The sequence below is a fragment of the Microcebus murinus genome, chromosome 24, assembly GCF_040939455.1.
Source record: "Microcebus murinus isolate Inina chromosome 24, M.murinus_Inina_mat1.0, whole genome shotgun sequence".
NCBI lineage: Eukaryota > Metazoa > Chordata > Mammalia > Primates > Cheirogaleidae > Microcebus > Microcebus murinus.
This window is the reverse complement of record NC_134127.1, coordinates 26,654,889-26,672,708: the sequence shown is the minus strand read 5'-3', so window position 1 is coordinate 26,672,708 and position 17,820 is coordinate 26,654,889. Positions and strand designations below refer to the sequence as shown.

The following is a 17,820-nucleotide window of genomic DNA, read 5'->3' as shown; positions in this document are numbered from 1 at the left end:
TTCTTTAGTGTTTGGCTGCCCTTTAGCAGGAAGAATCGATTACTCACATCCTCTGTGTCATGGTTATTCAGGATGTGATATCACATGTAAATGCAAGTCAGAATTGTTGCCAAGGAACCAGGGACCTTGGAGGAAGCATTGTTTGCTGGATATCTTTATGTCATTTGCTGCAAAAGCTTTGGTCTGGCCCCACAGTGTGGGTTTCAGGGATGGTCTCATCCTCAGTCAAAGCTATTTGAGTCCAGTCCTTGGCCAACATAAGGATTCAGGTTTTAATATTAACATCTGGAATATAGATTTGATTTGGCCTACATCTTGTTTGGGTCCAACCATTCCATGTTTTTGTTGTGTTGTTTGTTTTGTTTTTTGAGACAGGGTCTCACTCTGTTGTCCAGGCTAGAGTGCCGTGGCATCATCATAGCTCACTGCAGCCTCAAATTCCTGGGCTCCAGCCATCCTCCTTCCTCAGCTTCCCAAGTAGCTGGGATGACATGCATGTGCCACCACGCCCAGCTCAAACATTCTATGTTGGTTATTTCTGAAAGGAACTGGAAAATTGGGCCTCCTGTTCAATTCATAAGGATTATTAAATGAGTACAACTTGGGGGAGAGGCAGGGAAAGATGGTGGGCAGGTCGTGATTGACCCAGAAGTAATCGTAGCATTTTTTAATGTCACGTTTTGGAATGTCAAACAGCTAGACAAGCCTCAGGGCCTCCTTACATGGGTGACTGTTATATTATCCACTGTCTCTTTGAGATCTCAGACCTCCAACCATCTATCATTGCCCAGTTTGATAGCCTGTCATTCTGGAAGGCTAGAAGAACCTTGATTCTAATTAGAAATTTTCAGCTGGGCGTGGTAGCTCATGCATGTAATCCTAGCACTCTGGGAGGCTGAGGCGGGAGGATCGTTCAAGGTCAGGAGTTCAAAACCAGCCTGAGCAAGAGCAAGACCACATCTCTACTAAAAATAAGAAGAAATTAATTGGACAACTAAAAATATATAGAAAAAATTAGCCAGGCATGGTGGCACATGCCTCTAGTCCCAACTACTTGGGAGGCTGAGGCAAAAGGATTGCTTGAGCCCAAGAGTTTGAGGTTGCTGTGAGCTAGGCTGATGCCACAGCACTCTAGTCAGGGCAACAGAGTGAGACTCTGTCTCAAAAAAAAAAGAAATTTTCATAGTTGAATTTCAACCTATTTCACACAACTAATAACTGCTTTTACTTCCTGGGATTAAATTTTTAGTAACTTATGATCCATTGTATGAAATACTCATTTATATTTTTCTAAACTGTTCTGCTAGAATTTTAAAGCTGAAAGAGAACTTAACAATCAGTCGTCTGGCTGAGCCCATTATTTTCGTAGTTCAAACCACTAAGGCCCAGAAAATGTAAGTTCCTCACTCCTGTTCATCCATCCGGTTCATGGCGGAACTGGAACCACGTTGGAGCTCTTGCTTGCGGTCACGCACCATCTGTACTGCAGCATGCTGCCTTCCACTGTTCCACCTGTTTCTTTCTCATAAACTCATTCCACAGACCTTTTTAATAGCTCTTTGAGATTTAGCTTTTGCTTTAGCTCAGGCATTAGATTTAAGGACACAGTTTCTAGTTCTCTGCCTAAGTGCTTTTCATTTGTCAAATGCACAAAGAGTTCAGGGCTTAGCAATGAAAAGTGCTATCTACCTAGAGTCCAGAAAATACCACTGAGGCACAGTAGCATTGACTTTGTAGTAGTCAGGTGTGCATAGCACGAAAATTACTTGGATGTCCTTAGTAGAATAATTGTAATTTAACCTCAATCTTAAAAATAAAAACATATTCACTGATTTAAAATTCATAGCTAGCCATAACTTCTTATAAATTCACCATTTTTCTCCTGTACCTGGGCTTTTGTTTGTTGGGTTTTATTCCATTATTTCATGGCATAACCTCATGGCATGAGTGAGTGCTAGTCTTTTATCTGACGGGACCCTTGTGCGTTTTGCATTTTACGTTTTGTTACTTACTTGGGCTTCCACATCAGTTAGTTTCCGTGTCTGCTCTGCCGTTTGATTCAGCAGGTTCGTTCCTATTTCTATCATCACAGCCGTCTGGTTCTGGACCGCGTTCTGCTGCATCTCCACCATTTCCTTTTTCATGCTGTCCTGGATGTAGTTCTCAAGCTAGGGAGGAACAAGTGTCAGTCATTAGTCAAGCGCTCAGAAACCTTCTTCTCAAATGTTTGTCATCTTTTCCCTATCCTTAAAAAAAAAGTCTATTTAAAGACCTGTACCTTGTTGTCATTTTGAAATCTTGCTGGTTTTTTAATCACTAGCAGTAAAATATAGTGTGGTTTCATTTTTACTATAAAAATCTAGCAACTTAGTTACATCACATGCAAGAGTGAGACAAACTGCTTGTTGTCCCTGTGTCCTCCAGAAGTCCAGGTCATGGTAGGCCAGGGGATGGCCAGGCCACAGCTTGGAGTCAGGAGGAGGACAGCAGACGGTACACGAGTGCACTACTGTGTTGTTGAGTCTGTTCTGCCAAGCTGCACCTCTGTCTGCATCATACAAGACATGGAAATTTGGTACTGAGAAGCATCACCATTTCTACCACATTCTAGGCTCTCAGTTTCTCACAGTACAGACTTCAGGTGACACTCTAAGACAGAGTATGAGAAAAGGAGCATCTTTTGATTTTAACCACAACCTGGCAGAACTACCTCACAGTCCCACACTCCGTGATGACCTCCCGCGCTTCCTTCTTATAGAGTTCATTCACCCTCAATATTGAACTTTTCCTAACCTGTATGCGTTTTTCACAATTTCATCATTTCATATGTCAGGCCAACTTTAATCCCATACTGGTCCACTTACCACTTAAATGTGCCATCAGATTGGTTCTTCTTTCTGTCAGTTACTAAGGAAGATGGACATGCCAACTAATTTTAGCATTAGATTAAACACAAGAGAGTGAAGAAGCTAATTCCACTGCCATGAGTATAGATATCCATGGCAGTAAAACTACAGAATTGAGTATAAATGCAGGATAGCCTGGTACGTGGGAACCACTTGGGCTTGGAGTCAGGGAAGCCAGCCCCCTACAGCCTTAGGCTGTAGGTCTAAAGTTACTTACCTTTGGGACCCCAGTTTTCCTACATAAAAAAAAAAGTGTTTCTGATTGGTCAGGAAAGTGTTTATGAACAAATTAAGCTATGCCTTTAAAGTCATTGTGTGTGCATAACTCCAGGTGCTTAACTTTTAATTTTCTTTCTTCCTTTTTTTCTAAATAGTGATATAATGGTAACCAGTATTCCATTCATTGGTCCAAACTGTAAGCTCATAAGAACATAAACTATATTTTTATTCCTTTCCTACATAGTGTAACAAAATTTTTTATTAAGTTGAAAGTTGATTATAAAACTGTGTCTAGTGCCTTTCTTTAAAACTTGAAATTCTCTGCAGAAAAAGCACCCATAGAGTCAGTCATCAGAAATGATTTCTCCCAAAATGTTAACCGCTAAATAATTCTGTAATTGCTATCTTTAAGTGCGGGAAAGTAGAATGGGAGGGGTGGAGTTCCCTCTTTGAGTTCCAGGGCTTCCTTGCTGATGTACTTGACAGAATGTGTCTCACAATTGGTATCTTATGATTTGGGGGTTAGGCTATTTCCATTGCTTGTGTGTCATCAGTACTATACTCCCTCTGAGTGCCTTGTCTTGGTGCCAGGGGTCACTCTCTGGTGACTGTCCTCCCTTAGTTACTAGGCACATATGTCAGCAGGAAGCATGACAAAGACAACCTGCATCCCCAGGTTCCATATCTGAGGATTTAACTGAATTATCAAAATATTAAAAAAAATTTAGAAATAGAATATAACAATACAACAAATAATGCAGGTTTTTAAAACAATACAGTGTAACAACTATGTACACAGCATTTATATTGTACCAGGTATTAAAAGTAATCTAGAGATGCTTTAAAGTATACAGGAGGACTGCATAGGTTATATGCGAATACTGTCCCCTTCTACAAAAGGAACTTGACCTTCATAGGTTTTTGTGTCCTCAGAGATCTTGGAACCACTCTCCCACAGATAGCTAGGGATGGCTGTGCTAGAGCTCTGAACATTCGTAAAATCATGTAGTTGAAGCCTTTACTTTTCCATATTGATCAAAATAGAGTAGACCGCTATAAAAAAAAAAATCAAATGCTATTACTTGGCAGTTCAAGGGCCATCTCTAGTAGGGTTTCATAAAATCTGAAGTCCCCAAAACCCTTGCTAACCCTTCATCAGAGCAAGATCAGGCCTTTTAGTGTCTGTGGTCCTTCCTTAATTCATTCTTCTTCCTTGCTTCACCCTTTTAAAAATCGAAACCCCTATGATTTCAATAAACTATTTAAAAGAATTTGTAGATAGCAATTTGCAATTCTCCCCTCACCCCTCATCACCATGGGAGTAATAGAATCTTTGAGGTTGACGTGAAAGCCGTATGTCATCCAGATGGGTTGTCTTTGTGACTCTTAACACCCAGCAAAGATAATATTTGAAAAGATTTATTCTGGGAAGTTTGGAACTGTGAAGATACACTCAAGCTGGAGTTTAGCTTAAATCCATACTCAGAAATAATAATTTACGAAGTGGTATAAATAAAAAGTCTTAATCTCCTTATTGATTTCAGTACTTAAGGGCAGAATAGAAATTATCCTGTCTTCTGTCACTCTACATCACATAACTCGAGAGGGAAAATGGCTCCCCTAAGGCCCCCACCCCTGCATGTAGAGCACCCGGGTCAAATGTTCCATCCATCAAGAGACAGGAGAGGATTGTTTATAATTTGAAAATATAAGTCAAGTTTCAACTTAAAATTAAACTTAAGAACTTTAAAAGACACAAAGGCCTAATTTCTAAAAATAACATTTCTTAACTCTATTCTCATATCTTTTTCTAAGCTTGAAAACAATAGAATGCAAAATACTATTTAAATTACCACTTTTTAGTATTTCAAGATGACATGGCTGGGTGAGAGAGAGAGACAGAGAGAGAGAGAGAGAGAGTGTGTGTGTGTGTGTGTGTTAATCTTACATGGAAGCAAATTACAGATATGTGTATACATGTGATGTTTGTATTTGTATACAGATGTTATGTATATAGTATATGCGTGTGTAGTGTCTTCACATGTTATATAAATAAAGGAAAATTCTGTATGATACTCACCCAACTGCCAACTAACTGAAGTGTCTGGGAGAAAAATGGAGCAGAAAGAGAAATATCAAGTAGTAGATGTTTTGTGTTGACTTAAAAAGATGTGTGTTCTTACACTTGAAGTATTGAAATTAAATTAAGGTTTTAAGATAAATGAGTGGCAGGACCGTTGGGTAATCTTTAAAAACAAGGAAGGATACTGTGTATTTAGCCCCAGAAACAATAGCAACAGTAATGACCACAGCGATAGTTAGTGTTCCTCAGGCTACTTGTGATGCTTCAGATGCTGGGTGATGCTCTTGCTTGGACTCCAGGTGCCTGGCATCATCATGTGCAGAGGCCCTGCTGAGGATTGGGATGCCCTCAGCAAAACAATAGTTTAGCCCAGAGGCCACTTCACACGTTTCCTGCCTTTCAACAGCCCAAAGTGATATATCTCAGCATTGGCCTGAGTGTCCAATTGCAAGTTCCACAGTGCCTTACAAAACAGACCACCTTACCACTCAGGGAAGGGCCATTGTTACCAACAGGAAAGCCCATAATCAAAGACAACCAATGCCAATTTCATCTTCTGGGCGCATCCTGGCAAACTAACATGGTTTTTCCTCCAAGGAATAGTAGTAACCTTTAGAGACAGAAAGAACTATGGACGACGTTCATGACATAGCGTAAAAATGAACATTTCCAAGTCAGGATCTCCCATTTAACACAGCCTTTCCCTAAGTCTCTGCCTATCCAGGTGCATGAGACCAGACCTAGGAGAGACGCCCATCGGGCTGATCCTCACAGATAAAGGAAGCCTGAAAGGAAGACCTCCATGGATTAGGTCTTTTCTAGTTTATTGCCCTGGGATGTCTTTCTGTTTAGCATCCCTCTGATTTTTACTGTCTGTGACTGAGACCCAGAAATATAGAAATTTGCCCGTTGAAATTCCATTCCAGCTTAAGGATGTCTTGGTACAAGAAAAAAAAAAATGAGGTAAATAAGCTGTCGTCCACGGGCAGCGTCACACTTTGCTCCCTTCCGACAAATGTTTCCCATCCTTGTCGTCTGCATTTCGCTGTTCTCATCACAGCAGCTCGCAGACACTCGAAACTCCCTCGGGAGGGGACATGGTTCCTTCCAGCTTCACATGTGTGGCATGTGAAAGTGATTCCCATGTGCAGGGGCGTTTGACACAGCCTTGTCTGGGAACATTTACGCCGTGATGGGGACGTGTGGGCCCAAGGGCCTCCGAAAAGGTCCCCTCCGCACGTGTGAAAGGACGGCAAGCGCCCCCCACATCCGCTTCTTAGTGGCTCACGCATTCTGCAAAGTGTGGGGCTGTGAGCTGTTCCGCTTTTCTCAGTACTCAGGCGAATTACCCTAACTTAACATTTGAGGGCCATAGCTGTCATCACAGTCGCATGGGTGGTTCCTCAGTGTTATTTGATTAGCTAAAAATAGTTTGCACCCCAAACACAGCCTTTAAGACTTGGCAACATGTCGAAACTCAAGCAAACAGAATAAAATATTTTAACGTGACATTTATATATTTTTAATGCAGAATATGTTCTGACATCTTTTTTTTACTCTCCCAACATTTTAAATGATCAAATTTGACAGGAAAAAAAATAAGTCCATTTGTGAGGCAACTGTTGCAGACTGATTCCACCTTAAAATGTCTCTCTGGCCATCTTCCTTCTCACCAAGATTGTCATCATTGTTCTTTACACCAAAAGAAAAGTGATCTTGAAACTGGCTCCGTAAAGGGAGATGTAGGTGGTACAAGAAAACTATCCCCAACTTGCAGGTTCTGATGTTGATCTCTCACCAACCGTAGATGTGGGTTGAGCGATAATTTCTATTTATTATTAATAAGTAGAGTTCAGTGTCCTCATCCCTCTTCACTAATCAGTTTTTGCCAATCTGAGTGACCTAATTTTCCTAATAAATGAACCAATAATTTGAGGTTTCCCTGGAAACATTTTGCTTTATGGCATTTCAGTCTAGAAACCAGATATCGCAACTGTCTCTCCCACACACACAGGATGTTTTCGCCACCTCAGTTATTCCCTTCTTCCCACTCAGCCTCCACCATCCTCTGTCTTTTGGAGGGTCACGTAGCCCCCAGCTGCCCTTCCACTACCCTACTTTCAGAGGCGGGAAGCCAAATTCAAATCTAATCGCTATGCATCTCCCCTGCGTCCCTGCACCTTTGCGTGAAGACAGAGTCCAGATTCCTTCACTTGGCAGCAGGCACCGTTTCTGACCAACGCCCCAGGATCTCTGGCCTCACTCCTGGGTGTGCTGCCCGCAGCTGTAGCCTGCTGCCTGGGCAGCCTCCTACTCCCACCCTAGGCTTCCCTCCTGGAGTCCTCTCCCCTTCCCGGCATCACCCCTCCCCCACTGCACTCTCATCAAAGACACTGACTCATTTTGAATTTCATTCTGATACTGAAAATGTTTTGTATTTCTTTCTTTTTAAATCTCCTGATAGTATAAGTGAAATTTCCTGTTTGCTTGGGATACTGAAATTCTGCAACCATTCTACATATACACCCTAGTAACAACAGGCAAAAACATTTGCTCTTGTAATGAGTTTTGAAAACTTGAATGCAAGATTATTAAATCCAGGGATATTCTGTTTGGAAGGCTTTTGACCTAATGTTCTTGGTTCCCTGTCATGAGGAAACTCTGAAATATCATTTGAGGTTTCCAGGCAAGAAAAGTGGCAAAACTGGGCTTTCCTCCCCCACCTTATAGAGTTGGGGCTTTTTTGGTTTTGGGTTTTTTTTTTTTTCTTTTAATCTGGATATTTGCTGCCTAAGCAGTTGAGCATTCAGCCATATTTGGGGACAGAGGCCGAGATTACAGGGGAAAGGAACAGGAGAGGTGTGTCTTGTGTCTTACACCTGTGTCCTCTCAACCCACTCACAGGAGCCGGGGTAGGTGCGTCAGCCACAAGTGAGAGGTGGTGTTCAAATGCCCTGTGAGCTGGGAGTAAGTTTTTCCCTGTTTTCTCTTTGTATTGATGCCAGCCTTGAATTTACAGAACCTAGAAAAGCTCCCTGCCTTCCATTGATTCTTCTGACGGTGCTGGCCTTTCCTTCCACATTCCACTTATGGCCCTGTAGAATGGGCCTCTGGCAGCGGTTCCCCAGGTGGTTCCAGTGACTGCTCGTCATGAGCAAACCTGCCTTCATCCACCCTAACCACGTGGGCCCCACTCACATAGGGCCTTTCAGGCACTTCCCATGACTAATTTGTTCTGGTCTACCCTTTTTACTTGTTTTCTGTTGCTTTGAGCAACTTTCTGATACTGTGTTCAGATAACCAAGTCCTTTCCTCCTCTCCCTGCTGTAGAGAGACTAAGGGTTCACTTGCTGACTGCTGCAAACTCAAAGAGGTAGGGGGCGTAGGGCTGCAGGCTCAGCCAGTACATTCTGAAGTTACTAGTCTGCCCCTCTCCTCCCATGACAGATACAACCAACAATAATTTGAGTCTATCAGTGCATCTGTGCCCCTCACATCCTGTCTAGCTTGTTCTTATTTGGGAGTCTAACTACATATTCCTTTCATGATTTGGTTGTGGGGAGGTGTCTTTCACATACACTCACATCTATTTTGTGTGCTCCTCATACCATTAATCTAAAATCTAAGAAGGAAATATGTTTTTCCCCTCCAAACATTTCAGTCATTTTCTACTGAAAAAGTGGCTATTGCTCATCAACGGCAGCCGATTTTAAATATGCGTAGGTTTAAGAAGACTGGCATAGTAACCTCATATAAATTTGCTTGGGCATTTTCATATGGCAAAAGGCGTCACATTGTACACATGAGTGTCTCTTAGAGGGCCCATCGGGTGCATATCTATGTACCCACCTGTCTGTCAGGCTCACAGCACCTTGCAGATGCTGACACTTGCAGATGTCTGCCTGTAAGTCAAGGAGCAAATAAAATGCAGTAGACACTATAAGGTCATTTATGTGTTTAAGTACAACAAAAATAGGTAAAGCCGGTTACAATTTCACTGCGTGTGTGTGTGTATCATCTCACTGGATTCTCACACTGCCTTAGCCTGGGTTTCCCCAAAAGCAGAGCCAGAGACAAAGGCAGGCATGCAGGAAGTTTATTTAGGAAGTGGTCCCAGAGCAGCAGCCGGGGACAGGCGAGGGAGGCCAGTTCACACGTGTGGCCTCGGGTCAGCCTCAAAATGGTGGCTGGCGAGAGGCCCCAGCAGGACCCTGCGTCTCAGAACCGTCCACCTGGAGCAAGAAAGAGAACTCCCATCCCTCAGTGGGCATTAACTCTCCATGTTTTGGGGTTGTGCTTACGGGCGTGCTGAGGAGGTTCCCATGGGGATCCCAGGCCTCTTGGAGTCGAGGGCTCCCCGGGCAAGGAGCTGCGGTCTGTGGGAGGCCCAAGGTAGGGCGGGTGCCTGGGATGGCAGGAGGAGGGGCCGCAGCCTGGAGGATTCCAGGTAGCAGCAGTGGGTTTCTCTAGCATACCGGGAGGCCTATGGGGCCCCTTCTGTGAAGGAGAAAAGCGGGGCCCAGAGAGCTTCCACAACCCACCCCAAGTCCCATGGACCCTAGAGTGTGGGACGTGGTGGGCAGGCTGAGAGGAGTGATGTTGGCACCCGCGTGGAATGGGGCTTGTGTCTCTGGCTGCAGTCAGCAGTTCGCTGCAGCAGGTAGTTGGAGAGGAGAGGGTGACAAAAGCAGTGTTCTAAAGAAGATAGCATTTCTACTAGACTGGGGAAAGAGCAAGGCTGCAGACAGGAAACCGAGGCTGAAAGCACCCTGAGAGGAAGATAGAACATGAACCCGGCAAGGCTGTCACAGCCAAAGCCATCGAGAAGAAATTCACTTTAATCTCAGCAAATACCTGATTGCGTGTAAGATACTCTGCAGACTTCTGCCATTTGTCTATTTCTTGGGATATTTTGTTTAAGTTCTCAGCTTAGAACTGTGGTCCCCAGCCCCTGTTAGGAAACTGCTGCATCTACCTCACCCCTGGTCCATGGAAAAATCATCTTCCATGAAACCGGTCCCTGGTGCCAAAAGGGTTGGGGACCACTGCCATAGAAGATATGAGTAGTGTTTCCTAAAGTGATTGAAAGAAAATATAAAACTACTCTCTTTTTAAATGCACTGAATGATCAATGGTTACAAATAGAAGCAGTTGAAATTCAGCTCTCAGAATGAGATTGATGAATTTGGGCTACAGTATACTAGGTGTTTCTTTTTTTTAGTGAAACTAAAGTGTTCTTACCCTTCCAAATTTAATGTACACTGAAAGGAAAAAAATAAAGTGAGCAAATATCTTAGTGTCTTTCTATGCCAGGTGCAATCTTTGAAACATGTATATCTACAGATACGTATGCATACATATAGCTATGCTTGTGAGGGGAGTGTGTGTGTATCTTTTTCACTTCCCTATGGAATAATAGATATTAGAAGCTTTGGTGGAGGTTGAGAGAGGCTTTATAAACCAGTGATATTGTTGAACTGTCATTGTATAAATGAGGACGCTAGACCCTGTTAGCTGCTAGCAGAGTATAAATTAGAACCTGGTCTCCAAATGCTTCCCCTAGTAAACTGACCACTACACTGATGTGCCTATACTTACCTTTAAAAAATGTGCTACCTGAGTGTTGTTAACATTTTTACTTTTCACTTCTGTGATGAAGTATTCAGGTCCCAAAGGCTGGACCTTTTCTCTGTCCTATTTCTGCTGTCTCTTTCGGTATTAAGCGTTTGCTAAAATCCTGGATGGACCTCTGTGGACAAGGTAGTGTGATCCTCTTTGAAGCAGGTTATTTTTTTTCCAATTAACAAAACTGAATATAGCCAGTCACAATGACTATTATAGATGGCTAAAAAAGGGAAAAGGCTAAAGAAATTTAAATGTTTTTTTTTTTTTCTAGAAGGTACTTTCAAGGCAAGCTAGTTTTTGCTGTCCTTTATAGGGACAGCAGGAAGCTTATGTTGTTTCTGTTTAAACAGGGAGGGGATTGGCCTTGGGAGCCTGGATGGGAATGCTTGAGAAATCTCAACTGGGCGTGCCTGCCTGCTGGGTCCTGCTGCCTGGGGACAGACCTCCCGCCCGGAGCTGAGACTTGCTGCTGCCCCTTCTCCTCTTTCCGCTAGCACCCAAAAAGTGGAAAGAATTCCAGTGGATAGAATTTTTGAGATAATATTGGAAGATGCTCAAAAATACACAGGCTTAATTCACACAAAACTCAGTGGGAACGCACTCCATGTTTTGTATAAGAAGGTGTACTACCTGACCTGCCATCAACGAATGTGTTTGAACAGTTCCTTTCTCAGTGTGGCTCTGCTCTGAACTGTCCGTATTCTCCTCCCTGAGCACCCTTCTCTCTACATTACCCAGGGTTGGAGTGAATGCACACAAACATAGGCCTGCATATTCTCCAGTGATTTGAGATTCCCGCGACCAGCGCCATGGGTGGTGGGAGCATGCGAGTTTTGCAAGCATCACGCTCTGCGCCAAGCCCTCGGTGAGAGTTGCTGTGGGTGGGATAAGGCTGGGAGATTATTAGGCAAGAAACATAATCTTTTCGTTTTGATTTGCATTTGCATAAAGCTGTAGGTATAGCTTTTTTAATCTAATGATTTTTATAACCACTAAACTTCATGCTTTTCTCAACTATTTAGGAGGGAAAATTTACCCCTTCTATTCAATTAGATTTTCTGTCCTTTGACCTCCGGTTCAGTTCCCATTCTCCTAAGCATTTAAAGCTACAAGCTTTTTCACATTTCCATATTTATTTACATAATTTCAGTCCCCTTCTGTGCACATACTTTAAGGAATTGCACATCTGCCTGTGCTTTGCAGAAGCTAAAAGTGACCAATTTTTTTTAACTCACATTAGAATCACGAATTTTTAGTTTAACAAGGCTATGTGGTGCACATTAATCTTTAAAGTTGTAATATATTTTTAAGCATTTTAACAAAATTTATTTTAAGTCAGATCAGCAGTAGAATTTTTTTAAATAAGAAGCAAAGGCAAAGCAATATTCAATACCCAAATTATGTGGCAAGACATAAAATAGTATGATTTTTTGTTTTCTATGTATAACTCTTATTTCATTTCTTGATCTGAAATTTGAGAGTGTTCACCATTGGAAATTTTGATAGTTAAGCTGGGACCAACGTTCATTTCGGAAGGCCACAGAAAAAAGCCCGTAAGCATGTTCTACTTCTGTCTATGGCTCTCTGGCCAGCAAAAATGTTCTGAAAACCACATGTGCTGTGTTCTGTGATGACTGTCGTTCGACTCCACTGAAAAGAGACTGGGAACGGCCAATGGTGATTATGACTCTGGGCAAATCACTGATCTTCTAAAATAATTATGTCTTTCAAGGCCTCCTGACCCAAAATGACAGAGTGTTTACTACAAAATATATGTTATATCAGACTTCTTTTTACAGAATACCAATTCTAGGGATGGTGTTGTTTCTAACTCATTTTCAGAGGGAGTTTATCAAATTTCTGTCTCAGGGGTGTGTCATTCATATATCAAAGAGGGAAGGATCACTTTCTCTCTGAAGTTTGAGTAGGAACAGACACGCAGCATTTGGCCGTAAAATGAACATGTCCAGTGGCATTTAAAACACACTTTATTTATCTGTGTAAGATTAGTTACTTATCCTAAAGTAATTTTTGCATCAGATTGCATCCTGAGAAGGAATTCACTTAAATAAAGGCATACAGATGGCATTTAGAGTTACACTTTGTTGGAAAGAATCTTTCTTATATACTAACTTGCCGTATTCTATAACATCTGTTGAACTGCCCAAATCGGGAGGAATTGGACTGTGATTCCAAATCGAACCTGCTAAATAACGTACTTTTCGCTAGTCCTTTTCTCACAATAGAATCATTATTTTGATTTGTAAATGTTGCTCTTTGGAGACTGAGGTGATGTGCTAACACCCAGCAATTCAGCTTTATAAAATGACATAATAGATTGCTGTTCAAATTAAATGCAGTCACAGACTTCACATTGAGCTGAAGAAGCCATGCAGGAGTACTTATTGTGTGATCTCTCGTACATGAAGTTTAAGAATAGATCAAATTTATGATGGTGGTAGAAGTCAGAGTAATGATTTTCAGGTGGGAGGAGTTTGGGGGCTGCCAGAGAGGTTATTAACCAACACGGGCCCTGAGGGAGCTTCAAGGGTGCTGAAAATGTTTTATATGTCTTGATCTCGGTGCCAGTTAAATGAGTGAATTCGTATTTTAAAAGTTTGTCAAGCTATAAATTTAAGGTTAGTACACTTCATACATTTCCTGTGTTTTATATCTTAATAAAAAGATTTTTTAAATGAGAAAATATCTAAAATTGAAATGCTTGACAAATTCGGCTATGACACTATGACCCTAATTACTATGGGTGACTTTATCTCTGCAGCTTTCATCTGGAAGTAGCTAAATAATGCCTAAAGAAATGGACTTTGGAAAAGTAATTTTAAAGTGACTATCTACAGAGAACTGTGGATTAAACCATTCCAGCTGCCTGAAAGAGGGTTAAAAGTATTCAGTTAGGTAAACTGGTAATTTAACATTCCAAAACAGATTCTTCCCAGATTGAGCTTAAAAGGCATTTGCTCTTGGAAGACCAAGAAAGAATTTATGCAGTTCCCATTAGTCTAAAAATAAATAATAAATAAATAAATGTCTGAGTCATATATTGCCTCTTGTTGGAGTCCAGTGGCTTCAGTGTAGGAAGAAAATGATTTCTGCTATGGATAATTGCTCTACATCTTGCCCATTGGAATAAATACAGAATTGTTCTGAAAACAAGTGAAATAAACGAACTGATTAAATGTAATTCTGCTTGGAATTACTCCAATGCAAGTGTTTCTTACTTTTGAGGCACAGTATAAAAACCTGAATAAAATAGCTTTATTTGTGTTGAATTAAGTTGGGAAAGAAGTTGTATTTGTGATTTTTGAAGGTGTTACTGAGTCATCATTAAGGTTTGGGAATCAAATGCACCTGGTGTGGATCCCAACTGGCTCCTTAGGAGTTACTGGCTCAACACTTTTAAACTTCACATTTCTCATTGGTAAAATGGGTACATAAATGCCTACTGTGCTTTGTTAGTGTGAAAATTGAATGGAACAAACTAGCATGGTTCCCAAACTGTGTACTGAGGCACCCTGGGTCCCTACAGCAAACTCATAGGAGCAATGGGAAATAGTTTGGTTATTCAAGGCAAACCCAAGAACACTCAGAATCTGTCAGGAACTGGAATCAGAGCTTGAAGTAGCTCGCAGTTTCAACACTATTAGATTGGGCCCCTGTGCAAGACTGGGTTTTTGGTAGTTACTGTTGTAAAAAGCAAGTACTACAGGAAAATCAGCATGGAGCTTGAAGCATGTGGGGGTGGCAGTGTCCAATCCGATCCAAAGTTTGAGAAGCTGGGTAGTGCCTACCTGGCAGCTATAGTCCATTCACAAGTCACTGGGGTTACTTAAGAAAAAAATAAAGTATCACTTATTTCTCCCAATTTATATGTATTTGTGTTTCAAATTGGCTGCTAAAATTGTCAGGACATAAATACGTAAGTTGTTTGAGCCTAACTATTTAGTATGTGTTAACCGTCAAGTGTTTCTGTTGGCCTGGAGGTGCTGTGAAAAAATAATTAATGAGACACTAAGGGTGCAGTGAGCTGAGAAAGTTTGAGAACATCTTGCCCACAACCTTGCATTTGGAAGGACGTAAACTCAATCTTCCCTCATCCCCATTCCCACTCCCCTTCCCTCATCCAAATATTGTCTTTAATTTTAATGTCTGATTTGATATGCTTATTGGAAAATTATTAAAAAGAACAAATTGTATAAGACCTTCAGTAAGACATACCCCTCAACGTTTTCCTAACTTCTAAAACCATTAAGAAAAACAGCCATGTTCCTTGCAAGCCAGTTGGCTGGCACTGTGTCTCCTGTTAGGCAGACAGCTTTTATAAGCTCAGCAGACCTCAGGAGAAACATTCTGAGGGCCACATGCGTGTGTCCCGTGGGATGTCCTGGTTGCCTCCAGGCGAGTGCATTTTTGGAGGTGTAGTGGCAGGGCAGGATGGTGCCAGTTTTACAAAAGTTTTGTGGCCCGTTTCTGCTTGTAATTTATGGTTTGCACACTTGCCATCCTCACTTGTTCTAAGATGAACTAGTTTTATAACATTGTTATACAGAAAAGCCAAATGTACTTGAACACCACAGCAATTTGGGAAGCAAATGTCCAGTGTGATTCTCCAAATGCTTGTGGTGAAAGTACAAGGGACTTGGATCGTTTTCCCATAATTAGTTTCAGTTCTGGAGGTCTGCCCCTCTCCCTAACCCGCTTGCCTTGCATTGCACGTCTTTTGCAATGGAAGCGCGTGGAAAATTCCTATCCCCTTTAACTCCACTGCAAGAGTTATAAAAAGCATGCCATTCAAGAACTAACTTTTTCTTCTGCATGCTTGAATTTTTACTCACAACTTGAAAGAGGAAAAAACTCATTTCAAGAGATATTTCTCTATCAATGGGTGAGGGACAGCAGCACCACTTTGGGCCACCACAGAATAGCTGGCCCCATTGGCTTCATCCTTGTCAGTGACAAGACGACCGACCGGCAGCACCTCTTTCTCAGAGCCCAGTGACACTTGAGAGTCCCATCTGACTGCCCCAGCAGTGGGAACAGCAGCTCACATGCCAGTGGGAATCCGTGGGCTGAGCACAGGAAGAAGGCAGCAGTGGCAGAGGGTTTCCTATTGTTGGGTTGGTTTGTTTGTTTCAATCAAAATATGAGTCATCTTACCACCGTTTTTTGTTGTTTTTTTTAAACCAGAACTCACTGTGGTTACTTCTCTAATTTGGTCTTGACTCCTGCAAGCCAGTGTAGTTTTATCAGTGGTAGTGCATTCTTGAACACTTTCCTCAGTTGAAGAAATTTAGTTTCAAATTGAAGTGGTCCAAGTGCCAGCCTAAACTCTGCGGTTTAGCGTCTTTATTGAACCCCCCTGGCAGAAGGACCTACACTGGTGTTTTGGCTGCACTTGGGGAGTCAAATTATGAGTCGTTGGTTCCACTGGAATTTGGCCCTCTCCTGGAGTGGCGTCAGGAGGCCAAGGCCAGAACATGCACAGAGGCTGTGTCCTGATGCCTTGCCGCGCCCCAGCCACTTCCAGGCAATGTGTGATGACCTGGGGCACTCTTGTGCGTGTCCCTGACCCCAGCCGTTAGCCCCCCCACATACACACAGCTTGCAGGCTTTTCAGGGAAAGTCCACGCTCACCTAGGAAACCTCCTAGAAGTGGCAGTGGCCAACTCGAAATTGGGATTTGAATCCTCATCTTCATCATCATCCCAGGGGCCCCCACCTCTGCTTTGGCCAGCTGGAGGGGGCTCTGGGCTGCTCGTGGCCCCCTTACCGTGCACTTCAGCAGTGCCAGTAACTGCTCAGGAAGGGAGGTCAGGCCACTGAGAGAGGGGCTGAGGGCTTTCATAACAGTGACCGTAAGTCATACAAGTTGAAGCTTAATATTACGTATAGAAAGATTCGGAAAAAGAAAAGTCCCGATGCTCACAGAAGCAAGCTGTTGTCTGTCCCCTTTCTTTCCCACTGAATGTTGACAAAGTCTGTCTGTCTTTAGCCATCTGTTGTGCTTCAGCATCTCCTTGTCTGCCTCCGCTTGTAACCTGAGGGGAATCGTGTTTGACCAGTACTTAAAGTTAATGAAACAATCTATTTCTCAAGAGTTTGTTCTGGACACCTCGGGAATAATCACCAAGACGATCCCCTCAGTGTATGTGTGTGTGTGTGTGTGTGTGTGTGTGTGTGTGTGTGTGTGTGTATATTTTTTTTTTTTTTTTTGAGACAGAGTCTTGCTCTGTTGCATAGGCTAGAGTGCTGTGGCATCAGCCTAGCTCACAGCAACTTCAAACTCCTGGGCTCAAGCAATCCTACTGCCTCAGCCTTCCGAGTAGCTGGGACTACAGGCATGCGCCACCATGCCCGGCTAATTTTTTCTATATATATTTTTAGTTGGGCAATTACTTTTTTTCTATTCATAGTAAAGACAGGGTCTCGCTCTTGCTCAGGCTAGTTTCAAACTCCTGACCTTGAGCGATCCGCCCGCCTCAGCCTCCCAGAGTGCTAGGATTACAGGTGTGAGGCACCGCGCCCGGGCCCCCTCAATATATTTCTGAAGAGCGGATTTCATTAGAAGGTAGGTTAGTCTTGGAACTCATGCAAGGCAACTTTCAATCAATCCAACTGTATAGATTTCAAAGATAGCAATACAAGAAAAACTATACATGGGTTTGTACAATTATGTTTTCAAGTGATGACCTTCACAGAAGATCACGAATGTCAGTCTGCCGTGGATATGTAAATCATGTTGTACAGACACCACGCAGTAATGGGAGAGAGAAAATTTTATTATAACATGCTCAACAACATGGATAAGTCACAGAAATAATAAAACAGGCCAAAAAAGAATATGTGCTTTACTGCTTCAATTATATGAAGTTCAAAACTTAGCAACATTAACCTCTGTGGGGTGACAGCCTCAGGGTCAGCCTGGGGGAGCTGCCTACGGTGCCAAGGCCTTCTCTGTCTCGAGCTGGG

General features: G+C 42.4%; 2 protein-coding genes across 3 annotated transcripts in view; one reads left to right on the top strand and one right to left on the bottom strand.

Moving 5' to 3' along the window:
- The window catches only part of MCPH1 (microcephalin 1), a 190,018-nt gene that overhangs the window by 101,184 nt on the left and 71,014 nt on the right, over positions 1–17,820 (top strand). The gene's annotated exons all lie outside the window — the stretch shown is intronic.
- Positions 1–17,820, bottom strand: part of ANGPT2 (angiopoietin 2) — a 55,015-nt gene that overhangs the window by 24,311 nt on the left and 12,884 nt on the right. For both annotated transcript variants that reach the window (XM_012783220.3, XM_012783221.3), the window contains exon 2: positions 2,013–2,168. In XM_012783220.3, coding sequence (XP_012638674.1) covers positions 2,013–2,168 — 156 coding nt within the window. The remainder of the gene's footprint in view (positions 1–2,012; positions 2,169–17,820) is intronic.